The 27,899-nt window shown below is 41.0% G+C and overlaps 1 protein-coding gene across 1 annotated transcript in view; it reads left to right on the top strand.

Moving 5' to 3' along the window:
• LOC126416157 (heat shock 70 kDa protein cognate 5) overlaps positions 1 to 27,899 on the top strand; it is an 87,834-nt gene that overhangs the window by 42,926 nt on the left and 17,009 nt on the right. The window contains exons 5-10 of the mRNA XM_050083712.1: positions 9,878 to 10,079; positions 10,280 to 10,386; positions 22,415 to 22,577; positions 22,692 to 22,847; positions 22,922 to 23,068; positions 25,974 to 26,201. Of these exons, the coding sequence (XP_049939669.1) occupies positions 9,878 to 10,079; positions 10,280 to 10,386; positions 22,415 to 22,577; positions 22,692 to 22,847; positions 22,922 to 23,068; positions 25,974 to 26,201 (1,003 nt within the window). The remainder of the gene's footprint in view (positions 1 to 9,877; positions 10,080 to 10,279; positions 10,387 to 22,414; positions 22,578 to 22,691; positions 22,848 to 22,921; positions 23,069 to 25,973; positions 26,202 to 27,899) is intronic.

Raw genomic sequence — 27,899 nt, 5'->3', positions numbered from 1 at the left:
CAGTTCTTGGGTTCATCCTTATACTTTGCTGGAAGCAGTGGCTGTTCAGATCTGTTTAGACTCTGCTGTAAAAATATGCAATATTTTGTATCCCCCCCCCCGACTGGCCTCCTATGCCTGCTGCTGTTCTTGCCCTCCTTAAACAGCTCCCTTCCCCCTTCCTTCTTCTTGGTGTTTTGGCACCCCAACCATCTGTTGGGTGGTATTGTGACCACTAACTGGGGCAGCACTAACTGGGGCAGACTTGTTAAGACCTGCTGGCTGGGCTTCATCTCTGTCTCCACAATGCAGGGGCCCTGACACACTTTGGTGTGACACATGGCACTTAGTCAGCCGTTGAGATTTCCTTCTGTAATCCTGGATTCCTCCCCTCCATTCATTGGAGAATTCATGACAATTTTTGCAACAGCGATCAATTTGCGATCATCTTATCTCTTCTCCAGCATCACTGACCTTGGCCTTTAGTAATGTGGATTGGGAGGGCTTTTCCTCAGCTGCCATCCCAAGTGCTCCACCACAGGATGGCATTGATGATCCCTTCAGCAGTTGCTTCTGTGATTACTTCTTCCTCAAATTCTTCCCCACAGAAGACTGTCCCTTGGTGGACCAGCAAGATTGCTGCTGTTATTAAAGTCCACAATCACACCCTCCGATGCTACAAGCAGCATCCATCTGTCGATCAACCCCTGGCCTTTAAACAGCCTCTTATTTGGCCCAAAAGATTTGTAGGGGACAATATATCTCTGCCATAGGGCTGCATACTCCCTCTTGACAGGTGTGGGCAAAGATCAGATGCATATTTGGCTGTTGTCCTGTTGTAGATGTCCTAGGAATTTCCAAAAATGGTGCCGTTGCTGAGCATTTAACCCAGGCCTCAGAATTGGTCCACTAACTGTCCACATTCAGTCTTCTCAAACACCGTCTGGAACAATTCCCTTTGTTTCTTTCCCTGCTGCCTGGAGCCTTGTAACACCCAGTTCCGTTAGTGGCAATTTACGAGTTCCCTTGCCATCTGCTCAGACATGGCTCCTGGACCAGATCGGATGCACAACCAATTGCTTCAACACTTATCAGTGGCTAGCAGATATCATATACTTGCCTTTTTTTAACAGTAACTGGAGTGAGGGGGAATTCCCTTCCCAGTGGCGAGAAAGTGTCGTTCCAGTTTTGAAATTAGATAACTGTCATCCAGTCAGTTAACTGACTGCGCTCTGCAAGTCACTTGTACAAATGTTGAGTTGAAATCTGTATTGGATCCTTGAACTTTTGGACCTTTTGGTTTCAACTTGGTTTTTCCCAAGGCTGCTATACTGCAGATAATTTATCCCACTTGGAACCTGATATCCAAACAGCTTTTGCCCAGGGTCTACACCTTTTTTCGATCTGCCTAAAGCTTTTGATACCACACAGTGCCACCACATCCTTGCCGCTTTATATGAATGGGGCCTCTACAGCCTGCCACTGATTTTTATCCATAACTTTCCACGTCGCACTTCTTCGGTACAGGTTGGCACCTTCCAGCTGCACGATGATGGAGTTGCACAGGATTCTGTTTTGAGTGTCTCTCTCTTTTTAGTGACTGTCAGTGGTCTGGTGGCAGCTGCAGGATCTGTGGTGTCCTCCCTTTGTGTACTGATAATTTTTGTGTTTAATTTTGTTTGGCCTTAATGGGTGTTGTTGAATGCAGACTGCAGGGAGCAATACATAGTGCAATCTTGGGCTCTTCGTCATGGTTCCAGTTTTTGGCTGTGTTATCCATTTCTGTTGTTGCTGTAGCTAGTTCCTCCTTGTGACTGACTCTAATATTTTTTGGGACTGGTCTTTGATGCCCAATTGACATGGCTTCCCCACCTTTGTCAACTAAATAGTGCATGTTGATCTCACCTTAGTGCTCTTCGATGTCTCAGTACCGCCATTTGGGGCATGGACCACTCTACTCTGATACGGCTTTATTCAGCATTGGTCCTGTCCTGTCCTAGATTACGGGAGTCTCGCATATGGCTCAAAGTTGCCTCTGATGTTACAGATGCTGAACCCGATACACCACTGTGGGGTATGACTGTTAACTGGTGCCTTTCGGACTAGCCCCATGATCAGTCTCCTAGCAGAGGCAGGGGTTCCACGAAGTGTGCTCTGCACCAACAACAGTTGAGCGCTTAAGCATTATGCATCCGCTGGTACCTGGAGCATCCGAACTACCATCTCGTCTTTCCAGATATGTTGATCCTCCACCAGCAACGGTGGCCCACGTCTGGAGTTATGATCCCCACTGCTGGCACAACGTATATAGCCATACAGATTAAATACACACATCAAAAAAAGTTTTGCTTCACCTCGATTTTGTAACCTATACGGAAAATTGGAATAATTGTGATCAATATAAACGTCATTTCCGCACCCCCCCCCCCCCCCCCCCCTTCCGTGACAACCAGCAGCTTACATCGTCTCCACATAATGCCACTCCAAATCAGCAGGACACCTCCAGCTTGCTGCACTCACTGGATAGTGTGTCTAAGGCCTTCAGCCCGACTGGGTTGTCTCCAAACACATCTCCGACTGGTGAAGAGAACGTGATGCCATTCCTGAGCAGTCCATTCGGCATGTTGTTGGGCCTATCTGTACCATGCTGCATGGTGTCATGGTTGCAAAGATCGACCTCGCCATTTACGTCAGGAGTGAAGTTGTGCATCATGCAGCCTATTGCGCACAGTTTGAATCGTAACAGGATGTCCTGTGGCTGCACGAAAGCATTATTCAACATGGTGGCGTTGCTGTCAGTGTTCCTCCGAGCCACAATCTGTAGGTAATGGTCATTGACTGCAGTAGTAACCTTTGGGCGGCCTGAGTGAGGCATTTCATCGACGATTCCTGTCTCTGTATCTCCTCCATGTCTGGACAACATTGCTGTGGTTCACTCAGAGACCCCTGGACACTTCCCATGTTGAGAGCCCTCCCTGGCACAAAGTAACAATGCAGACGGGATCAAACTGTGGTGTTGACAAATTTGGGAAACAACCAAGAATTCTTGAGGATTTTGGAAATTTTTCGTTTCTTAGTTTTCAGTTAAATTTCTGTAGAATAATTTTACTTTTATCTTACTACTGCAGAATAATACTGTAGCAATAAAACATAAAACGAGAGAATAACACCAAAATAAAACTTTAATTGCAAAGAAACTGCACTGTTTGGAACAAAACACAGTGGACATAAAAGTGTCTGGCAACAGCAAAATGTGCCAAGGCTTTAAGATTAAGAGTATATAATACTACAATAACAGCAAAGTGCTTTTGATGAACGTGATGTCAGAACTGTTTGTTTCTAACAAGTTGCAAGAAAATATTGTGAACCGTGGTTTGAAAAGCATTACATAGTAAATTTCCTTTTATGCAAGACGAAATATGTTACGTGTGAGGATGTGCTATGAATTTCTTAAATTGTGGGTCGTTTGATGCTTTCGAAACTTAACACTTTGAGAACCAGCCACTCAGAAAAATTTCAAGCTCAGCAGGTCAACCATTTATGCCATCATTTAAAATTTTACCGGCACATTCGTATTTGATGCATCTGAAAGAGTAATGCACACTAAAACAAGACCAATTTTTTTGAGGTTATTTTTTCATATTTATCATAATACTTTCATAGATTACAAATTATGCAATAACAATGGCGAAAAGTATAATTATCCTTTAAAAAAAGTTGAGGTGAATTCTTGAGCATTTTCACACATATTCAGCTTTTTTATGGAAATGTTGAAGTGCTCTATGGAACATGTATTCAGCCAGGTAACCCATGAAATGTTCGCTGCACAACAGCAGTGAAATTTATAATCGTGCTTTTCAGATGGTGCAGTTTAACCTGTGCTCTTAGGATCCTGGCTACCACACACTCTGAACAAGAGCAAACAATTTTTGACGACCAGTATTATATGTGAAAGCTTAGCCTTTCTTGATGAAAAATATCATCTAGTAGTTGTATTCTGGAAAGCAAGTATAAATGTTACTGCATTATATTTTCCCGAATTCTAAGTTACTGCAAGGCCACTGAGTGCTATATGGTCTCTTTTTCCATATAGTAGCGTGGGTATTCTTGTCTTTTGATGTTCTGTGTTTGAAAATTACCTTGCTATATTTGATGAATTTGTATATATACTTTTGTATTGCCAAAATAAGCAGTGTAATTGTTGCCGCACATTAAAGATCTTTCATGAATGTGTTGTTTTTGCTGGGAGTGCCAGAAAGTTCTACACCGGTGTATAAAGTCTCTACCATTCAATGGATTGATATCATTTACAGCTATACTGTGTGAGGGAGTGTTTGCTTTTAACAGAATATGGGCTGTGAGAAAGTAATTAAAGGGAAATTGCCTGGTAGAATTTAGCACAGAGCGCACACATTTAATCATTGTTAGTTGGTTTAAGAATTGAGAAAGAAGGATGTAGGCCTACATGTAGAAGAGACAACGAGACACTGGATGGTTTCAATTTTATTTTATAATGTAATGGTAAATAATGAAAGGATTAAAAGTAACCACTCACTGTACAGTGGTGGCATTGAATTGTCAGTAGGCACAGATAAGGACAGAATGTTGCCACCTTCCGCTTCACAATGCACACTCAGTGCAAAATTCTCCCATGTTGCTTCTGTCTTCCAGTTCATTACTCCAGTCCATTTTCCACTAATATATTTCCTTCCTTCCTTCCTTTTCTTATTACTGAATACCATTTCAGTTTTCATCTCCCGTAAAATTACTAAATCACTTATTTTATTTCATCATAAATTCTTCAATCTCCATCTGCGGAACTAGTCTGCGTACATATTTTTATTTCTGTGAGGCTTTGTCTCTTTCTCGGTAACAGAAATACATTCACTGTGGTATTCATAGTTGTTAACCTGCAATCATATTATTTATTTATTTATTTATTTTTGTTCATTATTAGGCATACTCTTATATTGTCCATTTCAAATTTTGTTGATAACCCTGTACTCATCTAGCAATAAATCTTTTTATTTGTGCCATTACACTAATTCCACTTCAATCTCTCCCATTTCAAGTTCTCTAACCTACATGTCGAATTAAGGGACATAATGTTGTATGCTCTACCCTGTAGAATGCCAGTAGTTTGTTCTGTTCCCAGTAGTCCTTGCCTGTGATTTAGTTGCAGACCACACTGGCTGACAAGAGAAAGTGAAGCACATCAGAAGACATGGTCAGATATCAATGTAATGCCTTACGTACAACCACCACCAGTGGGTGTGCAAATGATTAAAGAGTTTTGGCACTCTGGCATACAGAACGGCTGTCAGAATGCATTAGTGTTAGTGTTGGGTACCAAGCTAGGTAGAATATGATGGTGGCCGGGAAGTAACTATGTATCATTGAATTGATATTGGTTGAATAATACTGGAAACAGTGCAGATACACAGAACATTAAATAGTATAGTGATTTTCCATACCGCGTAATACCGAGGTGGTACACTCGACAGTGAGAAAGATGGCTGACTGCATGGATTGCTTCATAGTTTGAAGTGTGAAATTTGATTGTTCTTTTGGAGAGTTGCTGGCATACAGTGAAGGGAAGAAATGAATCAGTTCATCTGGAGGCAATAAAAAATTGTCATTCGAAGATAATGACCACAGATTTGGTGAAGAATGCAGTGAAAACAGGTGATCCATCCATGTCATTGGTGTTCTGAGAATGTGACAATTCTGCAGAACTCGTGCAGTGATAGCGTGAAGAAATTGATACAGCCTGCAGCATGTGAAAATGGACTCGTGGGGCACCTGTGCATCAAGTATTTTATAAAAAATTAAACTTTTGAGCATGGAAATCCCATTACGTGCAGCAGCTGACACTGGAAGACTGTGATTGCAGGATGGAGAATGGGGTGTTGGTATTGGATTGGCACTAAGATTGGCTCCAATTGTATCACATCACCTTCTGGAGTGATGAGGCCATATTTCTTGATAAGTTTCATCAGTCAGCACTGTTGCCAATACTGGGCGTCACAGGATGCTGATGTTACGGTGTAGAGGATGTATTCTCGTCCAAAAGTGACCATGCGGTGTGGCATATCAGCTACGAATGTCGTTGGCCCATATGTCGGCTGTGACACAATGAACAGGGAACACTACCTTTGACGCAGTGAACGGGGAATGCTACCTTCAAATACTTCATGATCACATTTGGTCCATGATATCTGGATGGGAAAATAATATATTCAGTATCTTCATGCAAGACGGAGTACCATGTATCTTTGCAATTGTTGTGTGGGACATTTCCTGGGGAGATATGGACATCACGAATGGCCTGCAAGAAGTCCAGACCTGACTTTTTATGGGGCTGGGCAAAAGAGGTGTACCAGACAAAACTTTCACATCGGACAGATCGGAAGTACGGATTCAGGATGTTTCTTATTCTTATCAACATCTCACACAACTTCCTCCAAAAAGCTGTGTATTCCATTCCAGATTGTTTGAGACGATTGGTTGATGCCAAGGTCCCTACATTAAAATTTAATGGACTTTTAATGTACGCCTGATATTCTCATATAGTTGTATATAATTAATTTCAAGTAAATAACTCTGCAGGATAAAAGTTATGTCAGTTTCAGTACCTAGTTACTTCTCACCCATCCTGTAAAAGGGTTGTGAAAAGTGCCAGATGTGTGAAGGACACAGAGATGGTGCGTGATCGTATAAGGAAAGGGCTTCAGTGTGGGTCTCCATTTGGCAGGCTTATTGAATTGTGCAATATCTGGACTTGTGGGGGAATTCAGATGTTACAGAAGTCCAGTGTTGGACTGCAAGGAAACTCAGTGAGAGGCATACTTGTCTTAAGGATTCTAGCTAACCACTACCCCCAATAGAGGATTGCTGTATTAGGCACCAAGCACATTCTAACCCCTTCACATCTGCGCCTGCCATAAGAGAATAGGTAATGGACTCCCTACAACTTTGTATGTCATCTTAGAGCATTGGTCAGAGATTAGGAGCAGCTATACTAGGGAATTATAGTCACATGTAGGCTGCTGCTAACACCTCAACACAAGCAACTGTTTACGAGTGGTGCTATGACTGGGAAGCAGGCCTGCTGTGAAGGGTTTCATATTGTGTTCAATGGTGGATCACAAATCTGTGCTAACCCTGATGACTGTTGCAACCTGGTGAGGAGAGCCATCAGGTGTTACTTAGTCTGGACTGGTAGTAATTGAGGGAACTCTGGGGGGCACAATGCTATGTCAGGGACATCCAGCATTCACGTATGTTACCTCTCGTGTCACATTATCGTGGTGGCAATTTCTCAACAGTACAATGCTTGTCCACAAATGAAGTGTGTATCTTTGAGCTGTCTGCTTGATGTTGAGGCTTTACTGTGGTCTGCAAGAACCCAAAATCTGTCTCCGATAAAATTTGTGGGACTAGCTTAGACATAAACGGTGATGCAGTGACAGTATCAAGGAGTGGCCACAACAGTTGAAGGCCAGCTTGCCTCGGGAGAGGATACTGTGGCTGTGTAACACTTATCATCCTGATAAGTGGGTTCCTACTGCCAAATTATTTGCAAATTTGACTTGATATTGTAGTAAATAAAATAAAGTTCTGTACCTTTTCAACCACTGAGGTCTCATTTTCTTTCCACTGCCTCTTCAGGGGCTTAACTTTTTTTGTCAGGCAATGTGTGTCCTTTCTCTGTAAGAAAGGCAGTGGGACGGTATTAATAACTGTTAACTATGGCATCTGCCATTTCCCTGGACATGTATTAATATATCAGGACAGTTGCTTACAACTTAACTTCACTGTTGCACAGAATCTACATCTATACCCTGTGATCCACTGTAAAGTGCAAGCCGGAGGGTACCAGTTAGTAGGGTTTCTTCCCTTCTGTCATGTACGGAGTGCAGGAAGAATAATTGTTTGAATGGAGCAAAGTGCACAGGCATAGGCATAAAAATATTTGACCAGCTCCCTTGTCAATAAAAGGTCTTAATGGATGTTGTAATTCTTCCTATACGACAACTCCTACTCTCTAGATGAATTTCGAACGACGACGTATTTATGTGGTTGGGTTACATTTAGCAAATTTTGCTGTTGATTAGGATTAAAACAAAGTCCAGTTATGTCAGTATAGTCTTGTAAAGAGAAATTATACCTTATTTTTTGAACCTACTGACATATTGCCAACTAAACTAATGCTACTATCTGTACTCAAAATGAAAGGTGGAAGGATTGCTTCCCCATTTGATCAATCTAATTTTGACTCTGTGATTTTTCTTAACAAATCAAAGAAATCACTTGGATGGTTTCATTGGAAGGGACAAGGTAGTTTTCCTTTTCAGTCCTTTAATTATGTGATCTTGTGCTCTATCTTTAATGATCTTGTCATTGGTGGATAATAAACTATAATCTGCCTCAAGTACTGCCAGTGTTTTCATGTCTCTTTCCCATCTTATTTCTGTCCAGCTTTTCCATTTGAGTTACTTTTCTCTTTTATGCTGGTATTTCTTTCCCTTCCTACACCTTCACTACTTACTTTCAATTTTCCTGTTGGTTTCTTTGTCTATTCTTCCACGTTTGCTACTGTTTCTTAGAAAGTAAGATTTTTTTTTTTTTCATTTGTTGTACTTGATTATTAAGAGCAATTCAGAAGCCACAAACCAAATTGAACTGTAATACTTAACTTCACTACTTGTAGCTTTACTGTGTGTTGAACATACACAGCCGGTTTTGGAAGTTTGTGCTATTTTTAGTTGAACACCTTTATTGCATATTCTCTACTCTCTCCTGCTTTTCTTTCCTTTACCTTTACGTGGAAGGTAACAGTTCCATGGCACAACTTCGTTGACTTGCAATGAATGCAACTTGCATTATTAACTGCAAAGTTTCGGACAGAAACATTTTTCTTTCGTAGTTTGAAGAGTGAAAGCTTCACACACAGTAGACGGCTGTCTTTTGGCACTACATATATCAACAAAATGTGTCTGCGTGCATCACAAAGTTATTGTGCCCTGTACTAAAGGGACTTGCTCATCATTCCCATGAAATTGCCTTAGAACAAAATAACTGGACTACTTTAACTAATATTTTCAAAGAAAGTTTCACTTATAGAACACACATTACAGAAAATATTCAGTTTTATACAAACAGTTTATACCAAGTACTCTACTGATAAATGAAACAAAATAATAGAACTCTCCTCTTTTTCTATGGGCACACAAAAACTACTTCACATTATTCAGCCATTGTTGGCATTACCTTGTCAACAGAAAAACTATTAAATCCCCCATGAGAATCTCACAATATGAAATGATTGTGTGTCTCAGTGCATCAGTACTAGAAGATCCGCAGTTTGAGTTTCTATCTCCGATCACTTTTAGGATCTGTACATCAGTTATCACCTTTCACAGTGTTTGTTAATGTGAAATTTCATCATGTTTTGATGTTCATTTTAAAATGTCAGTCTGCCTAAATAACAATAAGTTAGTTAAAGTCAGGGGAAGGCATACTGTACCACTTCCATTAGGACATGCCGAGTAAAACATGGCGCATCTCAAACCGACTTTCTGATTACACTTCACCTTTTTTATGAAACAGTATGCTAATTAAAACCTATTCTGGAAATAATACCGTAGCATATCAGTTTGCAGCTGTTCCTGTTCATGTTTTGCAAATATGCTAATAAAATGTCGCATAATTACTTCATTCTAGTGACTTCACAAATAAATTTCTGGTCTTGACAAGTCAGTGTGAGTGAGACAGAATACCTTTTGTATGTTAATTCAAAATACATGGACATTTTAAATGTGATGACCACTCATGAGTACCTCTTGCATTGTGATAACCGTAAACTGTTTACATTTACAAATACTTACTTTTGCAGGAAAACAGTTTCGTATAAGATAGTTAAGGCATCAAATGGTGATGCATGGGTAGAGGGCAGTGATAAGAAAATGTACTCTCCAAGTCAAATTGGAGCATTTGTTTTAATGAAAATGAAAGAAACTGCAGAAAGTTACCTCAATACATCAGTTAAGAATGCTGTGATAACTGTGCCTGCTTACTTCAATGACTCGCAGCGTCAGGTAAAGATTGTGTTTCACACCGCATCATACTTTACAAAAATTCTTAAAGTACCATAGTTTGTATGAACTACTGCAATGATGTCTTATTTTTCGTCTCTGAATTATGTATGAAGAGAGAATTTTCTGAGTGTGCAGACATTATAAATAATGATTACTCAAAATAGTTGTAAGTCTGAAACCGAATGCATTCTCTATTTCAGGCAACGAAGGACGCTGGTCAGATTGCAGGCTTGAATGTGTTGCGTGTCATTAACGAGCCGACAGCTGCTGCATTGGCATATGGCATGGACAAAACAGAAGATAAGGTGTAAGTTTCTTTTACTTATAAAATTGATATCAGACCAGTATAGTACATAATATGCTTCTTTATAATAAACAGAGCTGCCCTCCAGAATGAGATTTCCATTCTGCGGTGGAGTGTGCGCGGATATGAAACTTCCTGGCAGATTAAAACTGTGTGCCGGACCGAGACTCGAACTCGGGACCTTTGCCTTTCGTGGGCAAGTGCTCTACCAACTGAGCTACCCAAGCACGTCTCGCGCCCCGTCCCCACAGCTTTACTTCTGCCAGTACCTATCTCCTACCTTCCAAACTTTACAGAAGCTCTACTGCGAGGTCCCGAGTTTGAGTCTCGGTTCGGCACACAGTTTTAATCTCCCAGGAAGTTTCAGAACTGCCCTAACAACATACAAAAGGCAATTTTATTTTAAACTAGTGTACAGTTTATACACTTTGTATGGCGTTATGCAGTGATGTCTAATTTTTCGTCTCCGAACTGTATATGTGGAGAGAATTTTCTGAGCATCTTTAAAACAAATGCCAGTACAACAAACTTGAGATGTGATATTACCTACAGATTTGGTTTTTTGACCTGTTTACTTTAACAGCTCTCTTGGTAGCCTACTTTCACAGTATGTTGATGGATTACTGTCAGCTGTTGGTTTCATAAGCAATGTCAGATGAGGACGATGGTTCAAACCTGTCTTGCCATCCTAATTTAGGTTTCCCGCAGTTTCCCTAAATCACTTAAGAAACATGCTGGGATGGTTCCTCTGAAGGGGCATAGCCATCTTCCTTCCTCATTCTTCCGTAATCCAGTTGGACTGATGACATCGCTGTTTGGGCTCCTCCCCCAAATCAACTAACCAACCAATGTCGGGTGACTTCATTTTATCAGTTTAAATGATTTTCGGTCCAGGGTCTATAGCTGAAAAATCTAGAATACAGAGAAATTTCATTATTAATGACAGATAATTCATGTTATGTTAGAACACCACCAGTTTGGGAATACATAACTTCTTTTCGAAGTACATACTGTCGCAGGTTTACCGTAGCTAAAAAGTATGTCGGCCATTAAACTGTAAATCCACTTCATGGACGCTTATGTCAGAAATTTGGAATTTGGTCAAATAATGTACACATATTGCACACATCATGGCATAGTGTAAATACCCAGGCTGTCAGTAACTACTGTCAATGCACACTTCAAGAGCTTAGAATGATAATGGGTTATAATCGGCCATTTGATGCCCACTGGAATCACACTCCAGCTCCCAAAGACAGTAGTAGTATGTATGTGTGTGTGTGGGGGGGGGGGGGGATGGACTTGCCAGAAAGTTAAATATTTTGCTGTCTCTTTGATTGTGCCTGCCTGCACCTCAACACCACCTCCCTATGATAACTAGCAATCTATCCTTTCCATTTTGTTGACATGTTATGAAAACAATAGATTCCTACTCACCATATGGCAGAGATGTTGAGTCACAGGTAGGCACAACAAAATAATGTCAAAGAAGTAAGGTTTTGGCCAAAAAGGCCTTCAGAAGAATACCCCCCCCCCCTCTCTCTCTCTCTGTCTCTCTCTCTCTCTCTCTCTCTCTCTCTCACACACACACACACACTATAACTGCGTGGTATCCTGCTGTCCGCTGAACCTACACAATATCCTCATCCATCCCTACACAACTCCTGATAAATCCTGATCCCAACCCCTTGCCTCATGGCTCATATATATATATATATATATATATATATATATATATATATATATATATATATATATACACACACAATTGTAATCGACCTTGATATAGGACCTGTCCCATGCGTTGCCCCACCACCGCCTACTCCAGTCCAGTCACAAGCATTACCTGCACCATCAGAGGCAGCACTGTGTTGCGTTCTATGTCGGCATGATGTGACAACCGACAAGCTGTCAGTCAGCATGAATGACCACTGATAAACCGTGGCCAAGAAACAGCTGGACCACCAAGTTGCTGAACACACTGCCCAACATGTTTCTTAATTTAATGATTGCTTTTCAGTTCTTGCCCCTTGGATCCTTCCTTCAAACACCAGCTTTCCTGAATTGCGCAGGTGGGAATGAACTCTTCCTGCAATATATTCTATGTTCCTTTAAGTTTCATGGCCTCAACCGTTGTAAGTCCTTGTTTACACCCAACTAATTTTCTTCCCTGTTCCCACTCCAGTACTACACAGCCTTCTATTCCACCAACATAACCACAGTCTTTATACTTCTCTCATTTTCTGCTGCCCGCCGTCTGTCTAATTTTCTGACTGCATCTAGCTCCCCTACTCTCTCCCTCCACCTTGTCTCTGTATGCTCGCACAAGCAACACTTACCATCCCGCACTCGTATCCTGCTGTCCCTCCCCCACCCCACTCTCCTCCTTATCCCCGCCACTGAGATTGCATCTCCCATCATTCGCTGCTGCTCTCTGTCTGGCCTCGGCAGTCAGAGACTGTGGTAGTGTGTGTGTGAGTTGCTCATTTGTGTGTGTGTGTGTGTGTGTGTGTGGAGGGGGGGGGGGTGTCTTACTCTGATGAAAGTGTTTTTGATTGAAATCTTACTTGTTTGACAGTCTTTTTGTTGTGTGTATCTACAACTCAACATGTCTGTTATATGGTTAGTAACAGTCAAGCTTTTTCATAAGAGTGTCATTATTCCATCCAAGACTTTCCATTTTGTTGCTATTTAAATTCTTTGAGTGTGTTAGGAAAGACAGTGAGAATTTAGTAATAGCGACAACTTACAATAACAGAACGATGACTATAACTTAGTTTTAGTAGAAATCACATTTGGACATTTAAGATGACATAGGAGCTAGCAGAAATATAAGTAGGAAAAAGTAATGTAACCATGTTGGTACACAGGCCTGAATGATTTACATGGAATATGCCATTAATTTATATTGAAACAAGTTTTGCTTTTAGAACTGATAGTCCATCAATATTTAAACGCCGTTTTTAATTTTTCGTTGTTCATAATAAAGCCTGGTCCCCAATTTTCTCTCTGCATTGTTCCTCTGTAACAAGGCGTGTCTAGTTCTCAATTCTCTATCGGCTGTCTTTCTTCCTTTGAACTTCTGATAACCCTGCTATATATTATTTTATTTGTTTTTAATACAGTTTCTGCACTACTAAGATGCTTTTGATTGTTAAACTTTGGCAACTTATTTCTAGCTACATGGAAAGTAAGAATGTCGGTAACAGATGGAAATGTTACTGCTCACTCAGCAAAACTTTTTGCGAAAGAAATAGCAGGGGATGTCTGCTGGGCTGAAAGCATTACTAGAATTCTCTCAGCCCACTTCTCATCATAATCCAATATTATGAAAAGTATAGTTGTTATTCACCATATACCGGAGCTGCTGAATCGCAGATAGTCACAGCAAAAATAGTCGGAAAGTAACAGAAAGTAAGCTTTTGGCCAGCAAGGCCATCAGAAATAATCTCTCTCTCTCTCTCTCTCTCTCTCTCTCTCTCTCTCTCTCTCTCTCACACACACACACACACACACACACACACACACACACACACACACACCATATGACTGCTGTCTCTGGCTGCTGAGGTCACTTTCTGACGGCCTTTTTGTTGTGCCTGTCTGCGACTCAGCATCTGCGTTACATGGTAACTACTCTCCTTCATAATATTGTTACATTCCATCCTGGATTTTCCATTGTTGAATTTCTCCTAGTATTCCTTCATCCAATCCTAAACAGACGTCCCAGGAACTCGCATATAACCATGGTACACTAGCTTGCCAGGGCCTTGAGAATTTGGTGAGATGCATGATCAGTGTCTGCTAAACTGTTGCAGAACCATGCTAACAACAATCTCAGCCTAGATCTGAGTGCCTGCGAATATGAGCAAGGAATCAACACAACCTGTTCACCTACCAAGCGTGTGCTAGCAGAACCCTGATCTCTCCAGTTAAGTGTCATTATTTGGCATTTGGCCAGTCTGTGACCTGTAGTAGGTTTGGTCCAGATTGGTGAGAGTTTGACACAGGAAATTATCTGCAGTGCAGATAGGTTGTAGCTTCTCCCCAAAGTTATTCAATCTGTATATTGAGCAAGTAATTAAGGAAACAAAAGAAAAGTTCGGAGTAGGTATTAAAATCCATGGAGAAGAAATAAAAACTTTGAGGTTTGCTGATGACATTGTAATTCTGTCAGAGGCAGCAAGGGACCTGGAAGAGCAGTTGAACGGAATGGACAGTGTCTTGAAAGGAGGGTATAAGGTGAACATCAACAAAAGCAAAACGAGGATAATAGAATGTAGTGGAATTAAGTTGGGTGATGCTGAGGGAATTAGATTAGGAAATGAGACACTTAAAGTAGTAAAGGAGTTTTGCTATTTGGGGAGCAAAATAACTGATGATGGGTCGAAGTAGAGAGGATATAAAATGTAGACTGGCAATGGCAAGGAAAGTGTTTCTGAAGAAAAATTTGTTAACATCGAGTATTAAGTGTGAGGAAGTCGTTTCTGAAAGTATTTGTATGGCGTGTAGCCACGTATGGAAGTGAAACGTGGACGATAAATAGTTTAGACAAGAAGAGAATAGAAGCTTTCGAAATGTGGTGCTACAGAAGAATGCTGAAGATTTGATGGGTAGATCACATAACTAATGAGGAGGTATTGAATAGAATTGGGGAGAAGAGAAGTTTTTGGCACAACTTGACTAGAAGGGATTGGTTGGTAGGACATGTTCTGAGACATCGAGGGATCACCAATTTAGTATTGGAGGGAAGCGTGGAGGGTAAAAATCGTAGAGGGAGACAGAGAGATGAATACACTAAGCAGATTCAGAAGGATGTAGGCTGCAGTAGGTAATGGGAGATGAAGAGGCTTGCACAGGATAGAGTAGCATGGAGAGCTGCATCAAACCAGTCTCGGGATTGGAGAAAACAACAATTGAAGTCTGTAACATGTATGTGTTGTGTTTATTAAACTTAGGCAGCAACGTAATATGTTATTTTTATCTTATTGTAATTAATTTGCTGGTCTTCTGTCATTACTTACTCTGTTCAGTTCCTCCGTCATTTGCTGAAGTTCTGTTGGATTCCAGGCAAACCACCATTTGCAAATCAAACTTGGTTCTGAAAAGATTCATTCATCCATACTCCTGCATCATCGTCATCTTCGTTTCCCCTCTATCCAACATCTGGTCAGGTTGGGGTATCAATGGTACTTCGCCACTTTACTAGGTCTTTTCACCATTCTTCTTCCACAATTTGGTTCCATGGCAGGTTTCTCCTTCTGAAACTCATCTTTGTTGTATCAATCCGTCTTGTTCTTGGTCTTCATCTTGACCTCTTGCCTTCAATCTTGAACTCTTATCATTCTTCTTGGTATTCTTCCCGCTCCCATCCTCTTCACATGCCCAAACTGTTTTAATCTATTATTTTCAATTTTTTCAGTGAACTTCTCCAATTTCCTTCCTAACATCGTTTCTCTCTCTCTCTCTCTCTCTCTCTCTCTCTCTGTCTTGCGAGCATACTTCTCAGAAACTTCATTTCACATTAGCATGGTTGTGAAGCAAGTCTTGTATAGCACCAGCTTGCACTTCATTGGCACTTCCCTTCCCCACACCAAGCCCCTCACACACAGGTAAAATGTACTACTCTGATGTATTCTTTTGCCAATTTCTGTCTCCAAACGAGAATTCCCCATTAATACACTTCCCAAATATTTAAAGTTGTCTACTATTTTAATATCCCGTCCCTTAATATGAATTTGTCCCTTGCCCTCTCTATCCCCTCTGGTTACCACCATGGTCTTGCTTTTCTCCACACTAAATTTCATTCCATATTTCTCGACCATATGATTTAGGATGTATTTGTTTTTGTACCTCCTTACTTCTTGTTTCCCACACTACAATATCATCAGCAAATAGTAACAGCTTCATCTCTTTCCATCAACTGTCTCATACTAAAGATTGGGTCCACTGTTTATCTACCATGAGGAAAGCCATACTGCTCCTCTTCTAACTGCCCTTTCACTTTCTCTCTCTCTTCTTTCCAGTATCCTCTCCATTAGTTTTGCTATTTGGGATATGAGTGTGATCTCTCGATAGTTGTCACATACTTTCCTCTCACCCTTCTTGAAAACTGGGGTTATTATTCCCTTTCCCCATTCTTCAGGTACACATTTTTGGTTCCAAATGCATCTTATTAGTCTATATAGCCGCTGTAGCCCAACTCGTCCAGCTGCCTTTATCATCTCTACGGTCATTTCATCTATCCCAGGTGCCTTTCCTGTTTTCATTTTTGTCAGGGCTAGTTCCACTTCTAACATCGTTATATCCTCTTCTTCCAGACCCCTGCCTTGCTTCTATTCCCTTTCCATTCCCGTTCTTCACATTTAGTAATTTATCAAAGTACTCTTTTCCATCTTTTCCTTATCTCCTCTGGTTGCATTAATAGCTCTCCGCTTTCCCCTTTCACTAGTTTTGTGTATGTTTTTTCCTTCCTCATACTCTTTGTAATTCCATATATCATCCTCTTACCACTAGTAACAGCTTTCTCCAACTCTCGGGTGAATTTCTCCCAGCTTTTCCTCTTTTTCTTCTGCTACCATTTCTTACATTTATTTCTACTATTCTGGTATTTCTTTTTACTTTCAGCTGTTTGGTCTCTGTTCCATTCATGTCAGGTTTTTTTATTTTCTTTTACTGCCTCCTTCACCTCTCATTCCACCATCGTGTCTTCTTTTCCTTTACCCTTCCAGACACTCTGCCACAGGTCATCTCAGCAGAGCTTACAGACGCTTCTTTGAACTTACCCCATTCGTCTTCCACATTGCCGTACTCAGTGTTAGGGATTTTACACTTAGGTGGCTCCTTGAACTTTTCTTGTACCATGCCATCCTTTAGTTTCCACACTTTTTTCCTTTTCCTTTCTTCCTTTATGCCTTTCAATTCATAGAATCTCATCTTTGCCACCACCACTCGATGGTCTCCGTGAAAAGCCTCTCCTGGGAGTGCAGTTACATCCATCAACTGTCTCCGATTTTTCTTTTCCATCAGAAAGTAATCGATGACTGTCTTCGTCCGTCTATCACTCCATCCGTATCTCGTTACCATTTGGCTATTCTTTTTATGGAACCATATTACCCACAATCAGCCAGTTTCTTTCACAGAAATCAATCAGTTTCTCTCCTTCCTCATTTTTCCTTCCATATCCATATTGGCCAGTTAGCCTTTCCTTGCCTACCTGCGCATTTAGGTCACCCATTACTATTGCTTCACACCTATATTTTCTAATACCTCTAGAAAATCCTCTATTTCCTGTTTGTGGTGCATATACTTGGATGAAGTCCTTCACAACATTCCTTGTCCTCAGCCGAATCTCCTAGGTTTGGATTTACTATGATACCTACTCCATTCACCTCCCCCCAGGGGACCCACAGTCCCTTTTGTGGGTATGTGTGTGGTGCGCACGGGGCCTCGAGCTATTGCAGTCTTCTTCCTTTTTCCAGACTGCATTACCGTCCGTGTTACTCTCCTTCCCTGTCCTTGCTCCTTTCTCCCTGCCCCCCCTTTACTATGATACCTACTCCATTCACCTCCCCCCAGGGGACCCACAGTCCCTTTTGTGGGTATGTGTGTGGTGCGCACGGGGCCTCGAGCTATTGCAGTCTTCTTCCTTTTTCCAGACTGCATTACTGTCCGTGTTACTCTCCTTCCCTGTCCTTGCTCCTTTCTCCCTGCCCCCCCCCCCCCCCCCCCCCCTCCCTTCCCTCTTGATGGACTTTTTTATATCGACCTGGCTATTCTCTCTGCTTTTTTTTTTTTTTTGTATGTGCAATTGTTTAGTTTGCTGTTTACATCTCCTGTTCAGGGTTTTTGGTCCCCTTGGGGTTTGACCTCCATTTCAAACGTTTTCCATTCAGTGTGAGCCATTTGGGGATGAAATCCCAACCTAGTTTCCATGGTGCAGGCTCCTCTCCCTCTCCCCTCGCTTTTCCCCTTGCACCTGGCTCCTTTCATGTTAGGTTCCCAGCACGGTAGTCAGTCCGTGTGTGGAGCTGTTAAGTACTCACTTGGCTGAGCCCCCTGACAGCACAGGGATCACACTGGTAGTATGCGAAACACGAAGTCAGTTCTTCCCCTTTTCCACTGTTAGGACTTGTAAAATCCTCTCCCACTTTCCAACTGTTGTCTGTCTTCAACTGTTACCCTGGCGAGGGGCCCTTACAGGGTAATACCATCGGGAGCCAGATGGACCCAGGTTTTTTAATGAGTGTGTTACTCCTCCGCCTCCTCTTTCCTCACCACTTACAAGGTGAGGCCCCAGGCTTGGGACTGGCACTGGTGGAGTTCCATACTCCTGCATCCAATCGAAATGATTTTAAGACCTCTTCCAAGGCTGTAGAAAAGGGTTTTGGTGATATGGTCACCTCACGCAATGCCTTTTCAGTTTTACTCTTTTAAGATTCTAGGTGTAGTCATATGGATGTTGTATTCTTGAATTTTTTCCTTCTGTGAAGATTTTCGAAGAAGTCTTCAAATAACTTCAGTATGGTCTCCTTGTTTGTCACAACAGTGCAATCTGACATCCTGACTGATGTGATAGATCCATGGTATAATTACCTGTTTCATTTACTTCATTTTTTGATTATCAGTTGATGTCTTAATAATCTTATCGTAATACATTTTGACATTTCCTTGTAAGAGAGTTTCTGAATATTTTTAACAATGATGGAAATTCCTGAATCGAGCAATACCCAAAATGAGGGAAAGGCAGCCACTCACTTATAGCAAATCAATGTGTGAAACACAATAACACAACAGTAAACAGCACTAACACTAGTTTTTCAAGAACTAGCTCTCTTTGTAGCAATAGTACACGCGGATGAATGCACGCACGCATGCGCACACACGTACACTTCATGGCAATGGCAAGTCTTGCTATGGCCATTTGAGGTTGTATCTGGGTGTCAGTTTGGAAGCTGGCTCTGGACATTCTCTGCCATACCCTGCATGGGATGCACGATTGCTGTGTCTGATAACGCCAGCACACAAAACTGTTCTACATGAAGTGGACATAAATGTTCAGTTGCAACTACAAAGTGTTTTAATAAATTGCTATACGTGAAACTGTAGAAAGGCTTTACTTAAAATAAATGCAATTTTATAGCTCATCTAAATTGCTTGCTCTCCTGATTTTTCTTCCTCCTCATCAGTGAGCTTCCTTTAAAGTTTTAAAATCACTTGTAAATGGTCAAATCACTCATATTTTCTGTTTACATATTCTTTGACATTACAAGACTCCCAGTGCCTTTGTAAATTGGCTTTGATAAACTAAACATTTTGCAAATTGATACTTTTGTGTAAAAAGATCTGATTCGTCGCACTGCAGATTGGAATGTGAATCCGTGACCCCCACTAAGTCGCAACTGTCGTGCCCTGAGAGAGAGAGAGAGAGAGAGAGAGAGAGAGAGTGCAGGGAGAGTGCTCAAATGATATTGTGAAGCTCTGCTATACAAAAAGACAGTCCCTCACTGCTGCTCTGATAGTGTTCATTTTATACCACCTCTGCTACCCCACTGCATCCCTCTTGATATTATTTAGTTTCAGTTGCTGTAAACTATCTTCAGTCCCATGTATCCTACTGTTTAAGGTCCCTGTATGGAATGTGGTAAAAGCTGTCTTGGAGTCACAGCAGTTTATTTCAACCAGTTTCTATGCAGCAGGATGCAGGTGTACCCTGTGTCATGAATACGTTGCCATAGTTCATTAAGTCCAGTGCTTCCCACATCCCTTAATCCAGTCTCAAATAGTGACACTCGGGAACTTTCACACGGCACGTTTGCCAACTCGTAACCTGGAAGGCCCCTAAGAATTTGGTAACACACATGTCTGCATCTAAATGTCACCACAGCAGAGATTAAACAGTTTCCTTCTGTTTTTGACAGCTTCTAAATGTAGATGATGGGTTTGAGTGTCTGCAAGGAACATTCTTCTGTGGTTAATTGTTGTCTCCTGTCTGATTAGAAGGGTGCTGATGCCAATGCTTTCCACACTCTTGTACTCTTGTGGTGCAGGTTGGATAGTTGCTTGCGTGTGCCTGTTCACTAAACTTAGTATTTTTCAATCATCATCACATAGGACTACGATACAATCAGGTGAGCTGTGCCGTGGGGACTTCAGTGTTTACCAGGACTGTAGACATGGACCAGCAGCATACTTACGTCTTAGATGGTTTGGGCGAGGGGAGAAAGATAGTAGGGAGGAAGAGAGGGTAGGGTGGTTGTTGTCAGGAAGGGGCAGGAGAGCAGTGGGCATAGAGGATAGGAAAGCTGCATGGGTCACCTCACTTTGGTGGCATTTGTGTGCCATGTCCTGCGGAACCCAGAACTCCAAACACTATTGTTTCATGTAACACGGCCCAAGTGAGCTCTCCTTACATTCCACCAAAGAATGTATATTCACTATAATGTATACATGAATGTTCAGTGAATGTGTATCCATGAACTTCACACCTTAAGTGGGAGTAACTGGTATTTATATCTAGAACTTCAGAAACTGTGAGATGCTGTGCGATTAATTGGGAAACAACTTACTGACATGCTGTTATTTAGGCTCAGATTTAAGAGACAGGGCAAGAAACAGAAATTGAAGCTTTTTGGTAGACTTAGTGTGAACGTGCCTCAGATTCTGCCAGAGGTGCAGTGTAGTAGTTGCAATGAAAGTTCTGCACTGTGTATGTGCACATAGGAAGAAGGGGAGTGAAAATGCTCAAGGATTTGTAATAGGGAAAGAAGTATAAAAATTGAGTATTCAGAAACTTTTTCCAGACCATTATGAATATCTTTCCTCAAGACTGATGGAACAGTATTGATATCAAATAGGGCTTTACTTTTTTATCTGGTTTTGAACCCACCAATGGCTCCTTTTGTTGAGGAGTTGCAATTGGTATTTCTTGTTATTGCCGTAGCGAGATCATCCAGGTTTAGCATTGTTTTGACATTGCACAGATGGGCATTCAGTACTTGGGAGCATAAGATAGCTCAGATTTCCTACACCATAGACACAGCAGTGGCTTCAGTGGCCATTGAGACACAATGTTGGAATGTTTTCATCAATGACCAAGGATTGTAGCTTCACTTTTGGGATCCAGATGAAGTTATAAACCTAAACAACCAAACTAAAAATTTTAAAAAATCAGGGCAGCAAAGGTATAGTGGATGGAGGAAAGGCAAGAAGAAATTAAAAAATAAAGGTTGGAGGACTAATTCAGCATATAGAAAACTCAGACAACCTCTGGCGAAATTAAGAGAAAAGGGTATTAACTAAGAGTGCAGCAGGAATTCCACTCTTAAATGCGGGAGGGGGAGAGGATGGGGGTGGGATAGGGTTGAAAAAGTACACTGAAGGCATCTATAAGGGGGAGGAATTGTCTGATGACGTGGCAGAAGAGGAAATTGGCGTCAGTAGGTATGTCATACGGGATCCAGTATTAAACTGTTACTCCCTTAATCGTAAGAAAAAACTTCATGTGAACATTACGCTATGTATTCTTCCACATTTGCTGGAACTTCATTGGATTTCATTTAACATGGAGCTCAAGCCAAGCTGTCTTGAGTACAGTCAAGTATGATAATGAGGATACATTTTGTCCTGTGTGTTACACGTACATCGACTCAGTGATATGGGGCAATGGCTTTACCAGCACTTTTGGGAAACTTACCCTCATTAAGTTTGCACAACCAGTTTTGTTGCATTGTCACCCAAGTTGCCAGCAGACAAGATTCCATTCCTTTCTAGAAATTACTAAGCCCCATCCCCTTCTTTGTTTCCCCATGTGTGAGTGCAGGGAGGGGGGGGGGGAAGTTGTGGACTGGCACAGAACTTGTTTTAAAAGCAGCCTTCAGGTTGATTGTTGCTTCGGTTTTGCTTTACGAATTATTGCACCCTAAGTACCAGATCACTTCCGTGGTAGAAATTGTCAGCAAAAGTTGTATTTACTTCAGTTAGTTACTGGTTGAAAGTTCAATTTATGAATTATCTTGTGTTACTGTTTCAGGGTAGCTGTTTATGATCTTGGAGGAGGTACTTTTGATATTTCTATTTTAGAAATTCAGAAAGGAGTTTTTGAGGTAAAATCGACAAATGGAGACACATTCCTTGGCGGAGAGGACTTTGACAATGTTCTGGTCAACCATTTGGTTGCTGAGTTCAAGAAAGATGTAGGTTTCCTACAGTTTAATTACATATATTTTTACACAATTAAATATTATTGCTAATTTTGTGTGTTGTGTTCATGTAATTTGTTCTTATTCTGGTGACACATATTCTTGCAGCAAGGCATTGATATTACAAAGGATCCAATGGCCATGCAACGATTAAAGGAAGCTGCGGAAAAAGCGAAGATTGAACTGTCATCTTCCCTTCAGACTGATATCAATCTTCCTTATCTTACAATGGACGCTTCAGGGCCCAAGCACATGAATCTCAAGGTGGCTTAGTTTGTCTAGTCTTATTGTACACAGATAGTTTTGTAGAACGTCAGCTAATTGAAATCTGATTTCAGCTAACTCGTTCAAAATTTGAAAGCCTTGTGGGGGATCTCATTAAAAGAACCATTCAGCCTTGTCAGAAGGCCCTCCAGGATGCCGAAGTGAACAAGAGGGATATTGGAGAAGTACTGCTTGTTGGTGGCATGACAAGAATGCCTAAGGTAAGAACACGACTATGTTGTATGTGGTGTGCTCTATACTTGGTGCACTACGAGTGATGTATGAGAGAAGAAAGTAACATGCTAGTATTGATATTTTATGATGTACAGTTTCATCAAAAATTTTGTGGTGTAAAAATGTTCAGTGTAGTTGTATGTTGTAACTAAGTAGTTGATTTCAGTACTTCCTATGTGCTTATGCACAGACTAGATTATTTGATGGTTAGGATATCAAACATTTGTGTAGGGGTAGTGATGATCGAATCCCTGCCTATCAAACCTAAATTAGATTTTCTGTGGATCCCATAACCATGCGATGTGATTGCAGAGTGTGTTTCTCAAACAGTACTGCAGTAACTTTCCTACATGTCAATATAAAATTCCTTTATACCCTCTCTATATGACTGATACTGTTGGACCATGAAACTATAACCTTACTTTCATTATTTTGTGTAACTAAAATCTCCATAGACCATGAACATCGATGAGGAGGGATTGTTTGCATGCTTCAACAACACAGGTAGCCATAACTTAGAGCAGTATCTGTGGAGAGGCCAGACTAACCTGTGGTTCCCAAGGAGGGCCAGCAGTCTAGATGATTCACTAATCTGGCCTCATAGCACTAGCCACAGTTGCCTTGCTTTACTGGTACAGTGAACAGCTGAAAGAAAGGAACAACTAAAGCTGTTGTTTTCCCCATGGGCATGCAACTCCACTGTATGGCTTAATGACGACGTGCTCATGGGTAAAATATTCCGGAGTCCCCCTTTCAGGTCTAATCAGGATGATGACATGAGGAAAAGCCAAACTGTCATTCTATGGAGCAGAGTGTGGAATTTTAGATCTTTTAATCGGGTAGGTACACTAGACAATTTGAAAAGGGAAAGTAATAGATTGAAGTCAAATTTCTGATTAGTTGAGTTGAGGGTGATAGGGGTTGCAGGAACAGAACTAATTATGAACAATAAAATAAGAATATTGGTAAGCTACTACAAACAGTGTAGTGAACACATCAAAGTCGAGATAGACACAAAGCCAACAGCCAACGGAGCAGTAAAAGTTTGTACGCCACTGTCTCTGCAAATGTAGAGATTGAAAGAATGTGTGTTGAGATAAAATGATTCATTCAGGTAATTAATGGAGACAAAAGTATGTGATGAAGGTGGAATTCAATATTAGGAAAAAGAAAAAGTCGTAAAACAATAGGAAAGATGCTTCTCGCCTAAATGTTCATAGAAAATGTACCATAAATCATCTTCTTTTCCAATAAAGCTATGATGTAAATGTGTCAGGACTGCTCTTGTTCTTGATATAAATAAATTATCTTACACACATATATGATGTGCAGCAATCTGAAACTGCTTGCTGACAGCCACCTTGAAGGTCACTTACAGGGGAAGCGAATTGGTGACTTAGGTTTATTGGGAGAATCCGAAGATAGAGTAGCTCACCTGTAAAGGAAACTGCGTGCAGAACACTTTTGTGACCCAATCTTAAGTACTGTCAGAGTTGGGGATCCCGAACAGCCCAGACATCAAAGCAATTAGGAGGCATGGTGCGAGATCTGTTACCATTCAGGTAACAGACTACAAAACGGTCCTACTGCCATCTGCATATGTCTCATATAAGGTCTATGAAGGCAAACTGAGAGTGGAGCTTATGTGGAAGCATATAGACAGTAGTTTTTTCCATCACACTGTTGAGAGGGAAACAGGATAAGGGAGGGCTAGCAGTGATAAGAGGCACCTTCTGTCATGCAATTTACAGTAGTTTGTAGAGTGCATATGTGGATAAATAGATGTCATTGCCACCTAAAAGTAATCACAGAAATAATCTAATGTTCTTGGTTGCACAGGAAGATGGTGAAGAAAATCACTAACTGTGAAGCTTATGGAATGCTAAGACTTTATTCGAATCAGGCTTAGCTCGGCAGACAGAAACAAAGAAAGTTTTCAGTCAGTTATATAGAGGAGGGAATGCCAGTCTTAAAAGTGGAGTTGAACCTTTGTGCTAAAATTTTGAGGTCCTTCGCAGTGTTTGACAAACATTCCCAACTGTGCCTAAATTCTGTCCAGCTTTTGAAAGTATTGGACTCTGATTTGAACCCATAAAGAACGTCGTGCCATTCCTAAAGACTATTACTATAAAAATCTCAACTTCTAGCTGCTGCAGTGTAACACCTTGGGGAGGGAGAGGTGGATTTGTAAGGCACCTCTATTTCTTAAGTGCTGGAAATGAAGGGATGAGTAAAGGTATGTTTGTAAATTTGAATGAATTTTCATTGTGTGTCTAACCCATAAAACTTAGTCACTATTTTATTCCCATTAAGTGACTTTATTGCACAATGTGACAAAAATGTCAGTGATATCAATGCCAATTCTGACCATCCTGAGATTCTGCGATGAACTGCAGATTATTTGTGTAAGAGGGAAATAAAGCAATGGCTGTAGCTTCAATGGTTGGCACTCTGGACTCGCATTTGGGAGGACGACAGTTCAAATCTGCATCTGGCCGTCCTGATTTAGGTTTCACTCCAGGCAAATGCCGGGGATGGTTCCTTCCAAAGGCATGGCTGATTTCTTTCCCCATCTTTGACACAATGTGAGCTTGTGCTCAGTCTCTAATGACCTCGATGTCGATGGGATGTTAAACCCAATCTTCCTTCCTTCCTTCCTTCCTTCCTTCCTTGTAGAATCAGATCAGCCAATGTTGATTTGTTGAGGTTGTCTTAAATTGTCAGTATGCCCTGCTTTTCCAGATTATTGTTTGTGCAGTTGTTGCTTTGCATATGTAGATAGTTTGCTCCCTTAGGAATTTACACACTTTTGAACAGATGTAGATACATAGAGAAATATGAAACACTAATGAGGGATGTTACATGCATACTAACATCAGTTTCTCTTTCCAGGTGCAATCAACAGTACAGGATATATTTGGTAGGCAACCTAGTCGATCTGTGAACCCAGATGAGGCTGTTGCTGTTGGAGCAGCCATTCAGGGAGGTGTTCTTGCTGGTGATGTAACAGATGTTCTCCTGCTTGATGTCACACCTCTGTCTCTGGGTATTGAGACACTGGGTGGAGTCTTTACGAGGCTTATATCACGAAATACCACAATACCGACAAAGAAGAGCCAGGCAAGTTTAAATTTAGTTGTGGTGCGTGGAATGCGTGTGTTTTACTACAAAAAAAAAAGCTTTGGTTGGAATATGTTGGTGTTCCATTATTGTTTTGTGTAATGTAAGGAAGTGGGTGTGTTATGTATCCAGAGATCGAAGATTACTGCATTGAATAACTTACTGAAGAATTTATTCAGTAACATAAAAAATAAGTTTGAATTGTGTACAGGCCCCAATAGGATTTTAAAAAATTCCATTAAGTAATTAAAGATAATGGTATTAATAACTTTAGTGGAAATAACTGGGAAATCCTTTTTGGACATTCCAAGGTTCGTAGAGAGCATTTGGATATTGAGGTAATGCTTTGGCCATTCTTTCAGTACCATTATCAACAGTAGAAATACAGCTCAGTGGAGATTGATAAATATATTTAAATCCCCTGTCCTTTGTGGAATTAATGTGATTCCTATAAAATAATTTATAGCTGTGCTGGTGGAACAGCATTGCTGGAAGGGAAAAATTCTGTTTCACATAATTATAAATGCAAACTTCATCACACGATCATGAGAGGATGACCGTGGGAAAAACTACGAAGGGCACGTGATAGATGAGAACGTAGTGTGTTGGAAACCCAGATTTCACACAGAATGGATCAACGACAATTCCAATAGAAGTTGAGATCAAAACAACATTATCTAACATAGAAGGCTACTTGTAACAGAGGCTTAGAATGCAAGCAAACAAAACTACGAAACTGTTCAGTAGTTGTTGTACACAAAAATGCAGTACTGTAAAACCAAAGGAATTACAGATTGGAGCATTATTGGTCACGAAAAGAACTAAGTCAATAAAGCAAATTATATTCAGCTTCCTGGTATGGTAACAGTGTGCAGATGTTAAAATTAAAGTCATTGGCTGCTAAATGCAAAGTAGTTCTTCCTAGTAGTAATTGAAGAAGTGATTTAAAAAAAGAGCCAGACAGCTGATCCATTAATTAGGTGGGCATCACATACTTTACAACCAGACATGAGTTTACCCAAATTCTCTGTTAGAGAGAGAACAAAAATCATTAGTCTCTGGAGAGCCGTAACTCTCCTGGTTAAGATGATACGTCGACCAAAGTATCAAAACTTTCAACAAAATAATATAATTGGATAGATAAAAAAGTCTATTCACCAAGTGGCGGCAGCACACACACACACACACACACACACCTAAAAGGTTATAATTAGGCAAGCTTTCGGAGCCAGTGGCTGCTTCTTCAGGCAGAAGGGTTTGAAGGGGAAGGAAGAGGGGTGAAGGAAAAGGAATGGGGAGGTCTAGGAAAAGGGGTGGATTTCAAGAAAGTCACTCAGAACCGCAGGTCACGAGATACCAGATGGGATGAGATGGAAGGACTGACTGTTAGGGCTGCACTGGGTGAGATTTGAAAACCTAAGAGCTTAAAGGTGGAAGACAGGGTAATACGCAAGACAGAGATTACTACTAAAACATCGTGCACAAGTTAATAAGAGTGAAAAGCTAAGTGCATTGTACGTAACGGGTGGGGGGGATGGTGAAAAATAGACAGGTAAGAAAATGAAAGATGTAGAAAATCAAATGGAGGAAAGAAAAGAGTTGTTACTGTGCAGAAATGCAAAGGTGGAAGAAATTAACACATACTAATGCCGAGTGGGTGGCAGGAATTAAGGACATGTTGCATCACTAGTTCCCACC

The sequence above is a fragment of the Schistocerca serialis genome, chromosome 8 (assembly GCF_023864345.2).
Source record: "Schistocerca serialis cubense isolate TAMUIC-IGC-003099 chromosome 8, iqSchSeri2.2, whole genome shotgun sequence".
Classification (NCBI taxonomy): domain Eukaryota; kingdom Metazoa; phylum Arthropoda; class Insecta; order Orthoptera; family Acrididae; genus Schistocerca; species Schistocerca serialis.
The sequence above is the reverse complement of the archived record's forward strand: the minus strand, read 5'-3'. Positions and strand labels throughout refer to the sequence as shown.